The following is a 20,510-nucleotide window of genomic DNA, read 5'->3' on the forward strand; positions in this document are numbered from 1 at the left end:
CAGGATGTCAGATCTCTCTGCCCAGAACTCCCCTCCAGGCATTAGTGGCAAGTCTAAGTCACTCTAATCAAACAACCTCCCCTCTGCCCCCTCCATTAGTGTCTGCCTCTGAAAAAGGAAGAAAAATTTTAAATGAGCCTGCTGATGGGCCAACACAGCATGGAATGGAAAACTCAGCCATAAAGGAAGGGACTCCCCTACACCCAGTCTCACAGCCTGTAAGGGGAAAGCAGAGATAAGCTTTAGAAGGTGATTCCATAGGTGAGGAAGGTACGTCTTCCAATGATTTCTCACGTCTGTGTGTGTGTGTGTGTGTGTGTGTGTGTGCGTGTGGCCGGATTGGGGGTGGGGTCCTGCATTTTGAAGTCTCTGCTGTCAACATGAATAAAGAAATAGTCCCCATTTATTGGAATAAAATCATGCCTCCTGCCTTTCCCAGATCTGTCCTTCTGCTGCTCTTATGCTCCCTTCCTGGAAGGACGCCATCCCTTACAGAAGCAGGAGTCATCTCCACTCTGACATAACCCTGATTGATGCATAAACTCCTGCAAATCTTTCAAAGGCCTGGTGCATGGCCCCTCCTCTCTGAAGCCATTTTCCTACACATTGGGCTGGATTAAAGGAAGCATTTTAGAGCCAAAAGATGCAAGCAGAATAGAGAGGCTCATAAGGGGAGAGTAATAAAGTGAAAAGATGAGTGTGAGGAGAAGAGGAAAGAAAGGCTGGGGTGGGGGGAGGCATATGTGGTCCTGCCTCTTGGTAGCCCCTTTTCTTCCCTGGGCAAAGCAGAGAAAATATGGCCTTCCAGAATAAACTTTGCCAAAGAATTCCTCATTCTTATTCTTCACGGAATATCAGATCTAGAAGGTCCTAGCAAGTGACTTGCCCAAGGTCCACAGCAATTTTGCAGCAGTTTTCTCCCTCTGGGTCCATGTGGAATGTTCCTTACTGCCTATGGAGGCCTTGCCCATATGATCCATCAGTTTCCTGAGTGCTCACATAACAGGACAGGATGCTGAGGGGCTGCAAAGATGATCTGACGGTGGTCCCGTCATCCTGTAGGAGCTCACAGGCAAGAGACAAGCAAATAGAGAAACAAGGGTGTGCCTGGGGGTTGAGCAGAGGTTGAGCAAGAGGCAAGTGTGATCAGTTCTGCCTGGAGGAATCAAGGTGGGCTTTCCTAACTTCCCTGGTGGTTCAGATGGTACAATGCAGGAGAACCAGGTTCAGTCCCTGGGTTGGGAAGATCTCCTACCCACTCCAGTATTCTTGCCGCCACCGTCCTGTCCCCCCCACCCCCCCAAAAAGCGGCTCAAGGTGGGCTTTCTTGAGCAGTGGATCTTGGATTTCTGCTTTAAAAAAAAAAAAAAAAAAACACCCTCCCTCCGTCTCCTGACTCGCACTACCCTTTGGAACATTGAAGGAGCAAGCTTGCCGTCCGGAGAGCCTGGCCGCCCAGGATAGGCAGCTCTATCCTGAATCCCTGCGGGAAGGATTGCTGGGGGTGTCTGGAGGAGAAGGTGGAAAGGGAGGTGGAGAAGGAAGGAGAGGGGAGATTTCTCTTCTTTTAGGGGAGGGGAAAGGAGGGAGAATGGGAAAGGGAAACGGAGGGGGAGGAGGAAGAGGGAGGGAGGGAGAGACGGAGTAACGGAGAGAGAGGGAGAGAGCGGGAGAGAGCCGGAGGAAGAAGAGAGGGGGGAGAGAGGGGAGAGAGAGAGATTTGAATTTCCCATCTGGAAGGGGAGCGGTAGCACGTCAGGGCCTGGCTGACGGGCGTGATTGGAGGGCGCCTCCGGCAGCCGCCCGCGGCAGTAGCCGCGGCCCCAGCTCACCGGGCGGAGTTGCACGAGGCGGCAGTGGGAGCTGGTATCGCAGAAGGAACTGCCTCGCTGAGTTCGGCCGGGGCCCTGCAGTGGCTCAGACGGTTGCGAGGACCGCCAGGTCGGTGCTGGCCGCGGGCCGGGAGGGCGGAGCCGGGCTGTGGGCAACAGGGTCTGGGCTCTCGCCTCGAGGCCGCAGCGCAGCCCAGGAAGCTGCGGAGTACAGCTTTCGGAGGGTCAGCTCCCTACGACTACCCGAGCGCTGGAAACGGAGGCTGCGCGGCCGCAGCAGGGACCCCCGGGCGTGCTCGCGGTGGTGCTGAAAGGACAGCTCCGCGCGAGGAGGGGACGCCTGCAGGCGGGAGGGAAAGGCAGTGAAGCTCCAGCCAACTGGGAAGAAGGGGTGGGTCCCTCAGCCGGAGACCCTCGGGCAGAAGCCCGAAACTGCCCTGCTCCCGGGGAGCCAGGACCGCCCCGAAGGCGGCGGGCGACTCAAGTCTGAACCTAGAGAACAACTTCGAGCTCTTGGCGGAGGGATGGGGGCACGTCAATCTAAGCTACTTCAGGTTTGTGGTTAACCTGGAGACCGCCAGGGCCCTCTTCGCCCAGGAAGAGAGACGCCCCCCGCCACACTCGCCAAGGGGTACGGTTCGGGCATCCGAGTGAGTCAGAGGGCGGCGGGAGTGGGGCGGACAGACCGAAGGTGGTGGGGAGGAGAGCCCACACGTCGACTGGGGGTGGGGAATCGAGAGGACTCTGTCGTGGGAGGAAGAGGGGCCGGGGTTGAGGCTGCCCCTATCCGCTGCCTGGGGTCAGTTAGGACAGTCGCCGGCCCTACTCTGCCCCCTCCCTCAGCAAAGTTTGAGACCCCGCCAGGTCTTGAGGTTGGAGCTCTGAGTGTTGGGGGGCGGTGGGGAGGGGCGCTTTCAGCGGCCAACCACGAGCTCCAGGTAGAGCAGCCGGCCACGCTGATCTCCGCTGGGGACCGATCGAGGGGCGCCAGGATTTCTCTTCCCCTCTTCTGCTGGGAGAATTACGAAGCCCCCGCCTCTTCCGCTTTTCTCTGGGAGCCAGTTCCTTACGCATTCCCACCCTCCACTGCTCCTTTCTCTCCCCTTGCGCTCTCCCTTCTAGCATGGGGTGGGGGTGGGGAGGGGGGTTAGGGGGACATCCCCTGTCATTGTACCGCATTTGCATAGAGTCCCCCGCAAAAAGCAAATGAGTGTTGAATTGAGTTGCTGGCCCGGACATGAGCTATTAAAGAAAAAAAAAGAAAGAAAGAAAAGAAACAAAAATGGATAAATAGTCACAAGGACAAACACTGCAGGTGCTCGAGTCTGCTTGTCAGATGGCGGGGCCCAGTCCTAAAAACTGCCTGCGGCTCAGACGGTCGAGCCTGAGGAGATGCCTCAGCTGCCTTCGGGCTGGGATGGGTTGGGAGAGTCTGGGAGCGGAAGCTGAAGGCGCGTGCTGCATCCCGGGCGCGCTAAGGGCAAAGGAAACCTGGTGCTGCAGCAGCATCCCTCCCCCACCCCTCCTTGCATCCCCTCCCCCAGCCTTCCGTCCCCACTACCACCACCACCATCGCCCTTCCCGCGCAGGGATCGACCAAGCTTCCCGCAGACCCGCTGAGGAGCGCCTCCTGGCGGTCTGGCCAACATCAACTGCAGGCAACCTGCCGGACCTCAGCACTCCTCCAGGCATATCTACACACAGGCCTGCACTCACGCTCACGCAGAATCACTATGGTGCCTAAGTTCAGACACGCAGGAGCATACCTTGAACGAATACACTCTCACATACTCCCTAACACACAACATTCAATTCGATCCAGCAAACATGTCCTGAGGCTCTACCGTTAGCTAGGAGAGGTTGTAGATTCTGGGAAAGCAAAAAAAAGCACAAGATACAAGCCCTGCCCTGGGAAGATTTCAGAGTGTCTGGGAAGGAAAAGACTCATAGGTGGACAGAGTGCGTGAGCTGGAGGCAGGCAGGGTCACCCGAGAACGTGCCATGGGCCTCAAAAGAGGAAGACTCCATCACATTTCACCAAGGATATCTGGGAAATTTTATGGCAAGAATGATGTATGAAGGGAACCTTTGAAAATTAATGCTGCTGCTGATGGTGATGATGATGACAGCTAACATGTACTGAGAACCTACTATGTGCCAAATGCTGATCACTTTATTTGCATTATTTAATTTAATGCTTACAACATGCATTGGGCATAGGTGTTATTGTCCCCGTCTTACAGATGAGAAAAGATGAAGTCATTTGCTCACGGTCACTCTAAGTTGAGAGGCCAGGGCTTGAACTGGCAGAGATGAGGTTAAGAGGTTCCAGGGCTGTGGAAATAGCTTGAACAGATGCCCAAGAGTTTGATACCGAGCCACATGCAAGGAATGTGAAATGAGTGGTGAGGCAGGCAGATGCTAGACTGCGCAGGACTTGAAGGTCAGCACAAGGACTCTAGTTGGTTTAACCAGGCCATGGGGAGCCATTGCAGGGTGTGTTTGCATGAGCACATCTGCCCTTTAGGAAGATTAATCGGACAGCCTTGTGGAGGATGGATGAAAGGTAGGGGAGGGACAGAGTTAGAGGTTACACACAAATTCAGAACACGGAGGCCCTGAACCAAGGCATTAGTAGCCATAGGAGAGGGGATGTGTGGATGCAGGAAACACTGTGAAGCTATAATCCTTGGGCTGCTCCCTCAGAAGCCCATCCCAATTATAACTTGCCAATTCCCTTTGCGGTTTTTGTTCAGCAACTACCTCCGCAGCTGACTGAATGCTGTGAGACCAAATGCAATGCTCCCTGCCGCAGCCCAGCACCCAGAACAATGCCTGGCAGACAGAAGATGCTCAAAGAACATTTGTAGTGTGAGTGAGTGAAAGAATGAATGAAGCTTTCACTGACTCTGGAGTTTTCCACTGAGGCCATGGGAACAAGGCATGCCAAGGGAAAGGTGGTTGGTGGGGGTAAGGGGAAAGAGAGGCAAGGATGAGATTGAGCTTTGGATAGATCCAAAATGAGACTGTCTAGCAGAGAGTTAAATGCACAGGTTTGGGGAGAGAGAGAAGCTTGAGGAAGGGCATAAACCGTTAAGGGGAGGTGAAATTTACCAGGGAGACAATAGGGGAGTGAGGGGGCATGGAGGGGAGTCAGCAAAAGACAGATAGAGGAAGACCATCTGAAAAGCAGGGTGATGACCACAGGAGGGCTGTGTCACGGAATTCAGGAGATTCAAGAAGAAGGTTGAAAACAGCAGAGCGAGTGAAAGGGCGGTGAAGGGTCCTCACTGGCCTTGATGCTGCAGAGGGATGGAGGGGGAGGAAGAGGAGCGCCATGGAGACACTCCTGGGTCCGGTGTTAGGAGGACTCTGGCAACTCCGGCCAGGGCAGCTTCAGTGGCAAGGGCAGCAGTCGCACATCTCTGACCTCATAGAGACAAAGAGTTTGACCGGGAGGTGGAAAAGTGGTGACACCGAGGGGAAACCACTTGATCATGAAGCTAGGAGGCAGAGATTAAGAGAAAGATGGGCGTCAGAGCAGGAGCTGGAGAAGGAAGGGATGAAAGACACCTAAGGAGAAGAGACTGAAGATGTGAGGCAACGGGAGTAATAAATGGATCAAGGAGAGGATGCAAAGAGAGGAACTCTGAAGCTAAGGCAGATGGATAGGCTTCGAGACTTTTCTCCCCTGGGAGTTGGGGAGGGCATGCAGGAGGTTACACTAGCAAAACATTAATTGTTTTGGTAATGATAACAGCCACCATTTACTGAACTTCCGTCCTATGCCAACTGCATTCCACAGATTATTTCTAAGCCTTCAAAAGGGCTTTATAATCCTCACTCTATAAAGAAGACCGAGACTAATAGACTAAGAGGTCGTATCGATTACTCACTATCACACAGCCAAAAAGTGGCAGATCTTGGATCTGAGTCGGATGTGCCTGACTCCAGACCTCCTGAGCCTTCAGCTGCACAGAGTGGGAAGGAACTCACCTGCTGAGAGGGATGAGGGAGGAGTAGGTTGGGCCTTAAGACACTGGTCAGAGGGAGTCTCACCAGGGTGAAGAAATGGCTCAGCAGCTGAAAGGGCTGTGCTGGGAGTCAGCTGCAGGACCTCGGTGGTGGGCCCAAGAAGCTGGGCTCCATGATCCTGGCAAACTGGGAGTAAGAGGCAGCTGGAGTGACAGGGGTGTAGCATGGAGAAGACTCGAGTCCTTGAGTTGCTTTGCATGCAGGGGCTGGGTGGTGGCAATGGAAGTTTTCTGAGTGGATGCAGAGACAGAGGAGTCTGGAGAAGGAGACGGTCTGGTGATGGAGGTGGCCTGTCGAGTGCGGTGCCACAGGGCATTCAGGGGGAGGCAAGTGTATTTCTTGACTAATTTGCCTATTTCACACGCATGTGCGTGTGCACACACACTCACTCACATGCACCCCAAAATGTAATCTGCATGAGGGCAGGGCTTGGTCTGTCTTGTTCACTACTACCTACCCCGTGCCTAACACACCGCCTGACACGCAGTAGGTGGGGCCCAACTAATGCTTATTGGATGAATGAGTATCTGGTCTGGTGCCCAGATAAGATGTCTAGATGCCATCAGTGTTAGTGCCCATTAAAGCCCCTGGAAAGGATGAGTTCCCCCAGGGAAAGATTAGAGATGAAAAAGAGATAAGGACTGAGGTCAGAGTCCTGGAGAACTCACTTTGAAGAGTCAAGAGGAAGAAAAGAAGCAGCAAATGAAGGGAGGGAAGGAGCAGGAGGCGAAGAAAGAACTGAGTCACAGAAGCAAGAAAGGAGAGGGCTTTGGGGATACAGTGGGGTGGGGAGCAGTTCAAATGTTTCAGAACTGCTTCAACAGAAGAGCTGGGAAAAGGGCCCAGTAGATCATCTGACTTTGGAGAGAAACTTGCCAGATCAGCAAGTTAGGGATGAGGCAGGAACTAAAGCCCAGGTGCCCTGTGGACCAATTTGAAACATCTCAAATTAGACTCCTGCGTCCTCCACCACCACCTGGCAGTTCCTTGAGCTGCATGTAAACACAGAGAAGGAACCCAAGAGTTCCTGAAATCATTTGATTATTATTCGTTTCCTGTTCTTAGAAATGCAGTCTCTTTACAATATTTTTAGTCAAATGAAAACATCTTGATTGACTGAGCTGAGCCGCCTTCAAACTCAGAATTCTGGATCAGGGTGGGATCTCCTGCATTTCCTGGAAATCCTGTTCCTTTCTGGAGTGTCTTCATAAACATGCAGTCAGTGATGGCTGGCATTAAGGAGGACCAGCCACACACCAGGCACCTGACCAGTATCTTACCTTCCCCTTCTAACATCGGTGCAGGGTTAGCCTTTAACACTCCTTCATTTTGCAGGGAACAAGCTGAAGCTCTCCCAGAGAGCCACAGCCAGTGAGGACTGGGGGTGGGGGCAGGATTTCAAACCAGGTATGTCTGATACCAAAGCCGCTGGGGATGGTTTTCAACTCCATCATAACTTTGTCTCCTCAAAACAACCCATCAGGTGATGTGTTCACGTAAAAGTCCTCAGATGAACTTCCAGGACCATTGTATGCAAAGATCTCAGTCTGCTGATATGTCTCCTCATTTTGAAAGAAATGAGGAAAATCCATCATCAGAAAACAGCCAGTGACCTTGAACTCAACCTGGTTGTAATATCCGGCCTGACTCCTCTGCCACCATTTCCTAGGACCCCTTTATCCTCCTAGCCAAGCATAAAGACCCCAAGGCTGTGTAGAATAAAAGGCCTCGGGGAGTAGGTCTGGCTTCAGTTGACCATCAGGGTACACGACACTTTGATTAGCTCATGGATGTCCCCTCCACACCTGAGAAAGAATTTGTGGTGGATTTGCCTACAAAGGCACCAGCGAAATGGAATGATTAAAATAAAAAGAAAGTGTCTCAGAGTTAGAGCATCTGGGTTCAAATTCTCAGGGATGCAGGAAGAACAGCGTAAGAAGGAAGCCAAGGGTAGAGAAAGGCTCTAGGCTACCCCTCCACTCCCACCACGGCTGGAAGAGTTCCATTTTTATGTGTTTTGCATAATGAGATTCCCATTAAGAGTTTATTTGGAGAAAATCTTCTGAGGCAAAAAAATAACAATAAAAAACATAATAGAAACTGAAAGTTGGTGATTTAGGGAGAAGGAAAGGAGGACTAACATAAGCTGAGTGCTTACAACACCCAGTGCTTGGTACTTTAAAGGCCTAAGCCCCCAAAAGATTACCATGTCTCCAACCCCCTATGCATAATTCAAAATAAAAATCAGTATTAAGCTATAAAATAGAAAACTTACATGTATGATGCAATGAAAATAACTTATTTCTCCATTTGTCTAATTTCGGAAGTCTAGATATGTTCAATATAAGCTGGCTGTTCTCATTTTTCCACCCACTTCTGATTTGCTGGGGCCCCAAGTGCAAGCTCACACCTTCTAGGGCTTGATGCAGCAACCCAGGCTGGAATTCTCTCCAGTCTCCACAGCAGCTCTGAGAAAGGAGGCACTGCCATCTCTGTCTTACAGAGGAGGAAACAGGGGCTCAAACAGATTGGATTACTTGTGTGGAATTCACACAGTAAATAAGGAGTTCAGTTCAGTTCAGTTGCTCAGTCGTGTCTGACTCTTTGTGACCCCATGAATCGCAGCATGCCAGGCCTCCCTGTCCATCACCAACTCCTGGAGTTCACTCAGACTCACGTCCATCGAGTCAGTGATTCCATCCAGCCATCTCATCCTCTGTTGTCCCCTTCTCCTCCTGCCCACAATCCCTCCCAGCATCAGAGTCTTTTCCAATGAGTCAACTCTTCGCATGAGATGGCCAAAGTACTGGAGTTTCAGCTTTAGCATCATTCCTTCCAAAGAAATCCCAGGGTTGATCTCCTTCAGAATGGACTGGTTGGATCTCCTTGCAGTCCAAGGGACTCTCAAGAGTCTTCTCCAACAGGGTAGCAATTAGAACCCAGCTCCACCTGCATCCAGATTCTGCACTTTCTACAGCTTTCCTGGGCTCAATCAAATTAAAACAATACAGAAAAGATGAGGGCTTTAAAATATGGATCAGAAGTCATTTGACAGCATCTATGTGCCTGGCACAGAGAAGGCGATGGCACCCCACTCCAGTACTCTTGCCTGGAAAATCCCATGGTTGGAGGAGCCTGGAAGGCTGCAGTCCATGGGGTCGCTGAGGGTCGGACACGACTGAGTGACTTCACTTTCACTTTTCACTTTCATGCATTAGAGAAGGAAATGGCAACCCACTCCAGTGTTCTTGCCTGGAGAATCCCAGGGACGGGGGAGCCTGGTGGGCTGTCGTCTATGGGGTCGCACAGAGTCAGACATGACTGAAGCGACTTAGCAGCAGCAGCAGCAGCATGTGCCTGGCACAGGGCTTCACAATAGCTCAGTGGTTAAAAAAAAAAAAATCCACCTGCAGTTCAGGAGACATAGGAACCATGGGTTGGATCCCTGGGTCAGAAAGATCCCCACTCCAGGATGCTTGCTTGGGAAATCCAATGGACAGAGAAGCCTGGTGGGCTGCAGTCCATGGGGTTGCAAAGAGTAACCGGACAGGACTGAGGGACTGAGCATGCTCACGCACTCACGCCTTGCATGAAGCAAGTGCTCAGGAAACAGTTCCTTTCCATCCCCTTTCCCTGAAGTACCAGGCACTGGGTCTTAGCGTCTGACTGATGGTGCCTGATGCTGAACTAGAGTGAGGCGTTCCTCTGTCTGACTCTACCAGCCTGCTTATGCATAGGCCTCACCCATCTGACCTCCAACTCCTCTTTTTGCAGGTAGCCGCATCGCCCCCAAACCAGGCCTGCCTGGAGCCCTGCATGCAAATTCAGCTGCTGGCTAGGGCACACTAACGCGCGTTGTAGGCATGGACTTCGTCATGAAGCAGGCCCTTGGAGGTGAGGCCCCAGCCCTACACCCCCTTCTCCCAGCCCCCCACCCGCTCCCCACTCCCAACCCAGGGGCCTCAGTGCCCCGGGGCTCCCTCTGCCAGCCTTGCTACCATGACGCCGCCTCTTCCTCCCCCAATCCTCCCCGACAGGGGCCACCAAGGACATGGGGAAGATGCTGGGCGGAGAGGAGGAGAAGGACCCTGATGCACAGAAGAAGGAAGAGGAGCGGCAGGAGGCCCTTCGGCAGCAAGAGGAGGAGCGCAAGGCCAAGCACGCCCGCATGGAGGCTGAGCGTGAGAAGGTCCGGCAGCAGATACGAGACAAGGTCAGCGCCACCCTCCTGCCCATCCTAGAGTATAGGGGGTAAAAGAGGTCCCCCACAACCTCAGCTTTCCCTGAATCCCAGCGCTCGCCTTAGACCTAGTTCCCTCTGAGCCTCACTCTTTTCATCGGAAAAATGCATGTTACAGAACACCCTCCCTCAAGGACCGTTTTGGAGATTAACTAAGATAGTGCACACAGTACCTGCTCCCGAATGTTTGCTGCTATAGGTCCATGACCTTGTGCCCGAAATCCTGGAGACCATACAAGTTTGGAATCCAGCATTTAGATGTTTGGGGGAAGGACTATAGTGCCCCGAGCACTGTCATGAGTCACTTCCGGTGGGTTTGCAGCTGCCACCCTGTGCCAAACAGTTCAATACTTGTCTGCTTGCCCTGCAGAAAAATCAAGGCTCTAAATAGCCTTCCATCAGCTCAAGACAAGTTTTGTCACCAAAATTGGGTCCCAAGCATGTGGGAGACCCTTCAGTATTCAAATCTTGAAAGATTTCAAACAAAAGCAGAGAAATTATGGGGGCAGGTATTTATTTTAAAAGAAACCCCATGCATCGTCTCTCTCTTGTTAAAAACCCACAGAAGACAGGCCCAATCCCACAAGGAAGATGCCCTTAGCCCATTTTACAGATGAGAGGCCCGAGGCTTAGCAAGTTCCCATGGGCTGCCCCAGCTGCACATGCATGACTGTGAGACTCAGCTCTCTCCTTGCCCCGTTCACGCTCCTCTCCACCCTTCCCCTCCCCAGTATGGGCTGAAGAAGAAGGAGGAGAAGGAGGCCGAGGAGAAGGCGGCCCTGGAGCAGCCCTGCGAGGGGAGCCTGACCCGGCCCAAGAAGGCCATCCCGGCAGGCTGCGGGGACGAGGAGGAGGAGGAGGAGGAGAGCATCCTGGACACGGTGCTCAAATACCTGCCCGGGCCACTGCAGGACATGTTCAAGAAGTAACCGGCCCCCTCAACCCCCGGCCCCATCCACCTGTTACTTTTTTTTTTTTTTTGGTTCTTTCTTTTCTTTTTATTCTGTTAAGTCTCAGTTCTGAAGGGGAAAACCTCAGTTGGCCTCTGCCCCACTTCCCCGGCCAGGGGCTCCTCCCCCTCAGCACTCCTTCATGGCCCCCCTTCACCCAGGGTATCCCGCCTCCATCACCTCACTCGCAAGCTGCTTGAAAAGAAGAAGACAGCTTCTCTCCAACAGGAAGTGTTGAGCCCAAGGCGGGAGGCACTGGAGGCCCCCTCCAGAAGCCTGAGGTTTGTGCCGGTGTGGTGATGCCCATACATTCCTTCACGCGCCCCACTGCCAGGAGGACCACTGTCCCCAGCCAGCCAAAGTAATGACACATTCCAGCCCTGCCCAGCATGCTGACCTTTGGCCTCTAAATCCCCGTGGGCCTCCAGGTCAGGGCAGGGGTTGAGTGGCCTGGCTCTGAGAAAGGGAGTCAGGGTAAGTCTGGCCTATCAGGGCCTAGCCTGAGGCTGGCCTGCTCTGTTGTGGCCAGGCCCGGGGCTGGGCAGGAGGCTGGGGCTCTCCTTCTTGCCTCCCTCTAATGACACCCGGTCCAGGAGCACCCCTCCACCACCCCCACCCAAAGAGGCACAGCCCCTGCCAAGCCAGTCCCTCCACACGGATCCTCTGTGGACTTTGACTCATCTATGGAGGGACCCCAGGGTAGGGCAGCCCCTTATCCCTCCCCCCACTCCACTTAGGTCTGGAGCCCCACTGCCAGGCTGGGCCCCCCCAGCCAAGGGGCTGCCCAGGCCCCCAGAAAACACTTGGAGCCATTGGGCAGCGATGGCCCATGCCGTGGGACTCCCCCACTGGCGCAGCCTCGCTGCCCCCATTCTTACCCACCCCTCTTCCTCACATTGTCCTGTTCATGGGCTTCCAGGGCTCCACAGTCCCCAGGAAGACCACTGTTGACCTTCCTGGCCAAAGCCCCAAGCTTTTGGGGAAAAGCCAGTTCCCACTTGACAGAAGGTGTCTGTTCATTCATCTCACTGGCCAAGAACAATCTCTCCTCTAGGATGTGAGACGGACATTTGTTCCCCCCACCCCAAATTTTCAAGGCCTCCTTCTCAGTCAGTCGTGTGAGACCGAGGGAGTCACGGAGCACATGAGAGAGGACGGTGCGTGTCCAGCCATGCATGAATGTGCAGGTGGAGACTGTATCAGCAACCGTGTGTCCAGAGGTCACACATATAGCCAGCCCTATGATTAGTGTCTTGAGATTTTGTGTGTGTGTGTCAGTCATCATCCCTGCGTCAGAGACCCATGTGTGTTAGGCAGCCTTGTATACATATGCTTGTTTGAGGCGGTATGTATGAGTTGAGATTGTCATATGTGCGAACTAACCATCTCGTATGTGTGTTACAGCTTGCATGAGTTAGCTTGTATCTGCAATTGTTTTCAAAAATAGTGTGTACATCAGGAGTGGTAAGAACGTGTTAGACGTTGTAAAAGCACGTGTTTGAGAGAGCTGTCAGATACGCTGAAACTATTGTATGCACGTGTGTGGGCTCTGAAAAAGCAGTTGTGTGCTGGATGTGTGCTTGGGGAAAAGGAATATGGGTAAGATGACTGCTCTTGGACCCAAAACCACTAGTCACGGGTGCCCACATCCAACAGGAGACCTTGTCCTTGGCCTGGAGTCCTCCTGCCCTTGGGGGGTTCCTGCCTGAAGTCCTAGAAGTCCACTGAGACAGACCCAGGCAGTGCCCCAAGAAGCCATGCTGGCCCCCACTAGGGCCTACCCCAAAAGCAGGGGCCAGGGAGGGGGCGACTTGCCTGCCCCGAAGCCCCTGCCCCATTGGCCCCAGTTTGCATTCTGCAGGTTTTCCATTTTAGTGAATTTATGCTTTTATTTCAGAGACAGACATGTGTCTTCTCTGTCTGTTTCCAATAGTTAAAGCCATATCAGTTAGACTGCAATACTTTAAAGACAAGACAAAACAATCCATATGTTTAGGGAACCTGAAAAGTCCCCTGGTCTGTCCCTTCTCTGGGGAGCAGGGCCTCAGCAGCTCCAGTTCCCTGGACGTGCCCTTCTCCCCCACCCCTACCACCTCCGCTGTGCCCCTGTGTCCTGCCCCCCAGGGGGCCTGTGTCTGTGCCTGTGTCTGTGATGGGGAGCCACCTTGCACCCCTGTTGTCTGCTTGTCTATTTGTGTCTGTTATCCTGGGCAGGATGGTCATTCTCAGGGGCCCCAAGGGCCTGAGGCAGAAACAGACAGGGTCCAATCTTGGAGCCGCAGACCTCCCCGACCCTGTGTGTAGATTCCACCTAGACACAGGGATGGACCCCAAGTGTTTAGAGAGGTCTCCCTCTTGACAAGGGCCCACAGACCTCAGAGGTGGTACCAAGGCACAGAGAATGAGAGATGGGCAGCGCAGGGGGCTTCAGATGCATAGGGGAACCTAACCACACATGCAGGACATCCCAGACAGGCCCAAGGAGCGCCAGACCCTCAGAGGGTGTCTCAAGTCTTCACAGCCCCTCTGCACCCCCAGAGTGGGCTCAGGGCTTTTCCCAGAGGAGAGTGCCTTCCAGGCTGTCTGGCTTCAGGCTGGCGCACATCCTGGACTCCTCCAGCCTGCTTCTGAGCTGCAGGACTAGCCGTCTTTCTGGAGGAGGAGACAGGGGAAGAATTTCTGCTGGGGCATACACTTCCAGGGGATGACTCCTGGGTCCAGAGAAACACGATGACCATCGTTCTTGACACAGACCTCACTGTGGAGAGAGGCTAATATGTGACCAGAGAGGATGTCATGGGCACACTGCCGGGGCACAGAATGTTTGTGGGGCACTCTAGTCGGGAATGGATGGTCCCATGAAGTACATGGGGTGAGAGGGACATGAGGCCGCTGATGGGAGGACGCAGAGCATACGTCACACCCAAATGGGGCAGCGTGCATGCCACACACTCAGGAGGCGGGGCAGGGAGGGAGTAACCCCACAATCCGCACGCGCACACACGGCATACAAGGGAGGCATCCCCTAGCTGGGAGAAAGGAGCAATCAGCGCCCATGAGTGAACACAGAACAAGAGGCCAGGTTGGCAGGGAAGGCCTCCTTCTTGCTGTGTGTCTGGGAACTGACCACCGAAGAGCAGAGAAGGGGCTTCTCTAGGCCCCCTGTGCTGGGCACAGGTACATCCTGCGTTCCAGGGCTGGAAGGTGTCCTTAACTACGAAGCAGTCTCCTCCAAATGCAAGGTCAAGAGACCCTTTCGGATGTGAGAGAGGGCAAGAGCCAGAGAGAGACAAGGGGACAGAATAACTCCAGCTCAGGTCCCTTTCAGATGAGACAGCTGGTGAGCAAAACAGCCTCCCCACAGGTACCTGGCTAGAGTAAAAGGGGGGCAAAGCAGCAGCCCCAGGAGCCCCTGAGCCCAGCTGGCAGGGCTGCCCACCACCACCACGCCGCTGCTCCATCTGACTGGGTCCCTCACGCCGTTGACGGGACCAGCACAGGGGCTGGGGTCAGACTGGCACTGAGGACAGGCCCCCCCCCCACACCACCTCTGCTCTCCTCCCACTTCTGTGTCCCCCATCTTCACTGCAGAGAGTAAGAGGCGCTCCTGCTGGCCCTCGGGGCGGGGCTGGGGGTCCCAGGGAGGCCCAGGCGAGGACGGCCATCCTACCCATGTGGGGGAACCCCTTCCCCACCTCTGTGCTGTGTCCTTGTTGCTCTGCTTCCTTTAAATGTGTCAGTGCCTGGGGGAGGGGAGGGGCATCCCTTCACGCCCCCTGAACCTGACCAAAAGCCATGGCTGTTGCTCCCCCTTTGTATGACGCAGATGCTAAGATGTACCAAACCAACCACGACACAAAGAAAAGACCTTGTACAGTAGCTCTCGGTCTGTCCGTCCTCTTCTGTCCACCGGCACCGCCTGGGCGACGTGCGACACCGGCTGAGATGAGGGGCCAACCCACGGAGCTGGAGAGGCCCCAGAAAACCTTCCCTTTTACCTTCACTTCAGGCCAGGACATTCTGGCAACGAGTGACCCCCAGAAACCAGCTGAGGCCAGAGTGAGGGCTGGCTCCAGAGATTCAGGGCCATTCACATCCTGCCCTTCAAAGCCAGCTGGCAACCCCAGGAGCTGCTGGCTCAGCCTGACTGTAAGCCCCACACCTCATCTCTTGCCACCCTTTCCCACAAGTTCCTTGGGTGTGGCATCCTGACACAGAGTCAAGTCACATCAGTTCAGTTCAGTTCAGTCGCTTAGTCATGTCCAACTCTTTGTAACCCCATGAACTGCAGCATGCCAGGCCTCCCTCCCTCACCAACTCCCAAAGCCCACCCAAACCCATGTCCATTGAGTCAGTGATGCCATCCAGCCATCTCATCCTCTGTCATCCCCTTCTCCTCCTGCCCTCAATCTTTCCCAGCATCAGGATCTTTTCAAATGAGTCAGCTCTTCGCATCAGGTGGCCAAAGTATTGGAGTTTCAGCTTCAACATCAGTCCTTCCAATGAACAGCCAGGACTGCTCTCCTTTAGGATGGACTGGTTGGATCTCCTTGCAGTCCAAGGGACTCTCAAGAGTCTTCTCCAACACCACAGTTCAAAAGCATCAATTATTCGGTGCTCAGCTTTTTTTATAGTCCAACTAAGTCTGTCTCTAGTTGTCTCACCAACATTGATGGAGTTTCTACCTCTGCTAGGCTGTGTGCAGGAGGCCGGGGACCCAGAGAAAGGATCCATTCAGCATTGCTCCTGGACACAGACACATGCCAGGCCTTGTTGAGGGTCAGGACTAGATCACCTTTGGCTACCCCTCCCCTGCATAACCCTTCCTGAAGCTAAGCCTCTTCTCTCTGCTTGGATAGACATTCATTCCCCACACCCTGGTCTCCTAAACTGTCTCTCTTCCCTTCTATCCACCCTTTGCCCACCACCCCATCCCACCTTAAAGACTCATCTAAAACTCAGACTTAGCCATGTCACTCTGCTGCCCAACACCCTTCAGTGGTTTTCAGGGCAGCATCACCACTGTCAAAATGGCCGTGCGTGACATGCCCCCCGCCGGCTAGGCCTGACCCCACCTAACTGTGCTCCAACCACCACCCCGCCCCCCTAGTTCCCACACATCTCATGCTGCTTCCTGTTTCCCCATTCTGTCCCCTCTGCCTGAAATGGACGGTGCCCTTCCCCTCCTTAGCTTCCCCAGTGCCACTGTCCCCTCCTGCACGACGCTGGAAAAGACCCTGATGCTGGCAGGGATTGGGGCAGGAGGAGAAGGGGACGACGGAGGGTGAGATGGCTGGACGGCATCACCGACTCGATGGACATGGGTCTGAGTGAGCTCTGGGGGTCGGTGATGGACAGGGAGGCCTGGCGTGCTGCAGACCACGGGGTCGCAAAGAGTCGGACACGACTCAGTGACTGAACTGAACTGAACTGATTGGTTAGGAGTCACAGCATCCAACCACAGTTGCAGGGAAAGGACTGCACAAGGGTACAGACGCTGGGACAGGGGTCACTCGGGTCATCTTAGAGTCTGTTCCCACAGAGGCCGAGGCAGCCCCTTCCCCACAGAGGAGCAGGAGTTAAGCAGAGCTTCAGTGGAGCCAAGCCACAAACTTCTTCCGCCCTGGGTGGTGGGGGAAGTGTCTCAGAGCAGGGCAGGGGCCAATGCTATGCTCTCTTGGGGCTTCTCCAAGACTGAGGCCATTCTCAGGGCTGGGGTCCAGGTTCCAAGGCCCTTTTCCAGCCTGGGAGTTGGAGAAAAATGGTCCGTGAGGGCCTCTTGCTTCCCTGGGAGTCCACCTGTGTGCTCCACCAATATGCCAGCCAGTGTCCCTCCAAGGCCCAGGTCCCTCCTCAGTAAACTAACAGCTCCAGGCATTCGGATGTTTATTCTCTGCCTCCCTCTCCTCTCTTTTACCTCAGATGCACCCCAAAGCGCCCTGGTGGGAAATGCCAGCATTCTCTGACTCTGGGCCTTGAATGTTTTGTCCTAAAGAGTCAGTTAAACAGTACTTACTGTGCTCCCACCACCTGCCAGGAAGCACTAGGTAGTTCTAGGTACCAAGAACATCAACTAACAGCCCTTCCATCCAGAAATCTACTCATTAGTGGGAGAAATGGGCAGATAAACAGACCTATTACCCACCTAAATATCTGCAACGATACAGGCAAACTCCAGGCACTTGAGGAAGGGTCCCAGGAAGAGGCAGCATCTGAAATGAGTCTTAAACGAGGAAGAGTCAAGCTGGTAGAGGAGGGCACCGCAGGCAAACGAGCTGGCATTGCCTGACATGGGTGGTGGAGGAGGGTAGAAGAGGTGAGGGATGTCTACAGGAACTTGAGTTCTTGGTGAAAAGCTGAGAGTCTGGGGACACCAACCAGGGTGGGATATCACACAGTGGAGCTTGGGCTCTTCCTGCAGGTGGTGGGGAGTCCTTGAAGGGTCCTTAGAAGAGTGTGACCTGATCAGATTGAGGAAGACCATTAGGGTTGTGAAGAGGATGAACTAGGAGCCTAGGGAGGAACTGGGGCAATATCAAGATCAGACGTGGCAATACCTGACCTCAGGCAGTGGCAAGTGAGTGGGGAGAAGTGGGTAGACCAGAAGGCCATATAGGAGGGAAGACTGGCAGGACATGAGGATTGGCTGTGAGGGGTATGGAGAAGGAGGGTGTAGGCCAATGCTTGTGTTTCCATCTTAAGTGTTAATAGGAAGATAATGAGTTTGATCTGGGTTTCTGGGTTTGAGGCACCTGAGGAAGAGTCCAGTAGGGAGTCTGGAGGGCAGGAGAAGCACAAACCATGTGATTGCTGGGCTAGCCCTCCAATGGAGTGATGTCTTGACCATTTAGCTCACCACAGGGATCAAAGCATAGGACATCAAGCAACCTGGACTGGGAAGAGGATTTAGCTAAATGCATCCTCCCATGCTACTCAGGGGTCCCTCCTGTGCCATCTCTGGTACAGGGCACTCTGCTTGCATGTTTCCCGTGCCCCCCCCCCCCCCAACCAGAGTGAGGGAGAGACCCTTACAGAGAGAAGTGGACAGGTCCTAAACCAGGAGCTGCCAGGAGACAGGGAGTTAATGAAGCCTCCTCCAGCATCCCTTTAATTGGCTGCAAAACTCTGCTTTCAGAGCACTCACTTAGTGCCTGTAATTAATTGGGGCTTTCTGCCTTATCTGAGAGATGATTTGATACCCCCCAAGGACAGTGTTTTCTTAGCTGGATCCTCTAGCTGGAGCTGTGTCTGCACACTGGCCTCTCCATGGTGCATCGACTGTGACTGCAGGCTCCTGCAGGGCTCTTCCCCATTCCAGGCAGGAACAGAGTGGTGCAGACTCAGGGTACAGGCTGAATGGGTAGGGCCAGGGGCTGACATTACCACCTCCTTGGGCTCCAAGGCCAGGCACCCACTCCATCCTGGGACAGGCCCATGGTCTCCAGCTCTTGGCCACACTGACTCACATTAACTCTCATAGTAAGAGGCACTTGGCATGACCTTGTCTACAAGAGGGTCAAGGCAGTGCATCTTAAAGTACATGGGGCTGGGGGCGGAAGCTTCCACTTACTAAGCCCCTGCTACATGGCATCCACAGGGTGGATTGCTTTAAAGGCATCACCTCTGCTCATCCTGACAGGAGTCTCTGAGGTCAGGTTTGTGCTCGTTTTCCTCATGAGAACACCAATGCTCAGAAGTAGAGGTTTATAATGGGAATAGGCGCAGGCTTTGGTTTTCAGACAAACCTGGCTTTGAATCCTGATTCTTTCTGTCTGGTCTTGGGTAGATGATTCAATTTCTCTGAACCTTGGTTTCTTTATCTTTAAAAAATATATATTGAGTACAATAATGCTCAACCTGACTACCACCACCAGGGTCTCTGAAGGAATTAAAGAAAATAATGTCTATAGGTCTGCTGGCACAGTACCCAGCACGGAGCAGGTACCTAAAAAGCGACAGCCATTACTACAAAATGCTACTTCTTCCATGGGCAGCCTGATGAAGACAAATAAGAAGAGGAGGACCAGAAAGGACGGAGAAGATATGGAAATGAGAAGGAAAAGAATTAATTTCCATAGTAAATTGAGAAGCCTGGATTTAAAGCCAAGTGTATTTCATGTCTTTTCTCTGTAACACAAGACAAGCTGGGAGACAAGGGTCACAAGTGAGAAGGGAGGCAGAAGGGAGTAACTGTCTTTTCCAGGAAGCTCTTTTCAGCTCAAAAGAGACTTAGGAATATGTATTAGTTGTCTGTCATTGCATAGCAAATTACCCCAAAACTTAGTGGCTTCAAGCAATGAACATCTCTTTTCTCTCACAGTTGCTAGAATTCTGGAGTGACTTGACTTGGTGGTCCTGGGCTGAGCTCTCTAGTGAAGCTGGGGCTGCAGTCTCATCCGAAGGCTTGACTGGGGCTGGAGGACCCCCTGCCAAGATGGCTCAGACACATTGCTGGCAAGCTGGTGCTGGCTGCTGGCAGGAGGCTACCTTTTCAGGAGGGCCTCTCCTGAGGGCTTCTTGAATGTCCTCACAATATGGCAGCTGGCCTCCCCTGGAGTGAGTAATCCATGAGAGCAAGGTAGAAGCTGCAACATCTTCCATGACCTAGGTTCAGAAGTCACCCACCATCACTTCTGCAATATCCTGTTGGTCACATAAACTAGCTCTGATTCAGTGTGGGAGGATACTGCACGGGACATGGGCACCAGGAGGAAAGGGCATTGGAGGTCGGGGAGCATCCTGGAAGTGGACTACTTCATGATCCATGCCTCAGCCCATCTTTACACTCTAGTCAACAGACATTCCTTCCTTCATCCATCCACATGACAAACTCTTCCCAAGGGCCTCCTCATGGCCAAACACTGGGCTAGGCACTGACCCTCCAATCTGAATGACGTAGTCATAGGAGCTGAGAATTCAGACACACACACCAACATATGGTAAATCACTGTGAGCAAACATTTGGATTTTTCCCATCAGTTCTGGCCCCAAACCCAGCTTGTAACATTGAAGCAATTTGACCTTGAGCAAATTATTTTATCCCTCAGAGCCTCCATATAAAAGGATAATAGTATCTGCACTGCACAGCAATTGTAACAAGTGTATTAAAATACCTAGCACATAGCAAGTTCTCAATAAATGATGACTAATACTTTCAGTATTATTACTTTAAGTAAATGGAGAGTGCACTCCCAAATCTAGGCAGTGGCCCTATCTAGGCTTCCCCTGCCCCGCAAGAGAAATTTGGGGCTCTTTGACCCCAAGGCTGCCCCCTGGGTCCTGCCTGTACCTCCTCCCAAAGCCCTGCAGTGACTCTGACAGTCTGAGGCTCCTGGCTGCCAGCCCTAATCAGTAGCTCCAGCCGAGACCTCAAATTGATTTGCCATCGTTTAGCTGGGAAGCGAGAGCTCTTCTTGACTCTCAGCCAAAATCTATTCTGTGATAGCAAAGTAA

At 53.2% G+C, this 20,510-nt stretch overlaps 1 protein-coding gene across 3 annotated transcripts in view; it reads left to right on the forward strand.

Moving 5' to 3' along the window:
* Positions 1 to 14,936, forward strand: part of CPLX2 (complexin 2) — an 89,224-nt gene extending 74,288 nt beyond the window's left edge. Inside the window, exons 1-4 of one of the 3 annotated variants that reach the window (XM_018053709.1) lie at positions 1,653 to 1,941; positions 9,642 to 9,761; positions 9,905 to 10,080; positions 10,839 to 14,936. In XM_018053709.1, coding sequence (XP_017909198.1) covers positions 9,731 to 9,761; positions 9,905 to 10,080; positions 10,839 to 11,036 — 405 coding nt within the window. In that variant the 5' untranslated portion in view covers positions 1,653 to 1,941; positions 9,642 to 9,730 and the 3' untranslated portion in view covers positions 11,037 to 14,936. Of the gene's footprint in view, positions 1 to 1,652; positions 1,942 to 2,148; positions 2,464 to 9,641; positions 9,762 to 9,904; positions 10,081 to 10,838 lie in introns of those variants that run through there. The other 2 variants (XM_018053711.1, XM_018053710.1) reach the window with 2 other exon arrangements.

This window comes from Capra hircus, chromosome 10 (assembly GCF_001704415.2).
Source record: "Capra hircus breed San Clemente chromosome 10, ASM170441v1, whole genome shotgun sequence".
NCBI lineage: Eukaryota > Metazoa > Chordata > Mammalia > Artiodactyla > Bovidae > Capra > Capra hircus.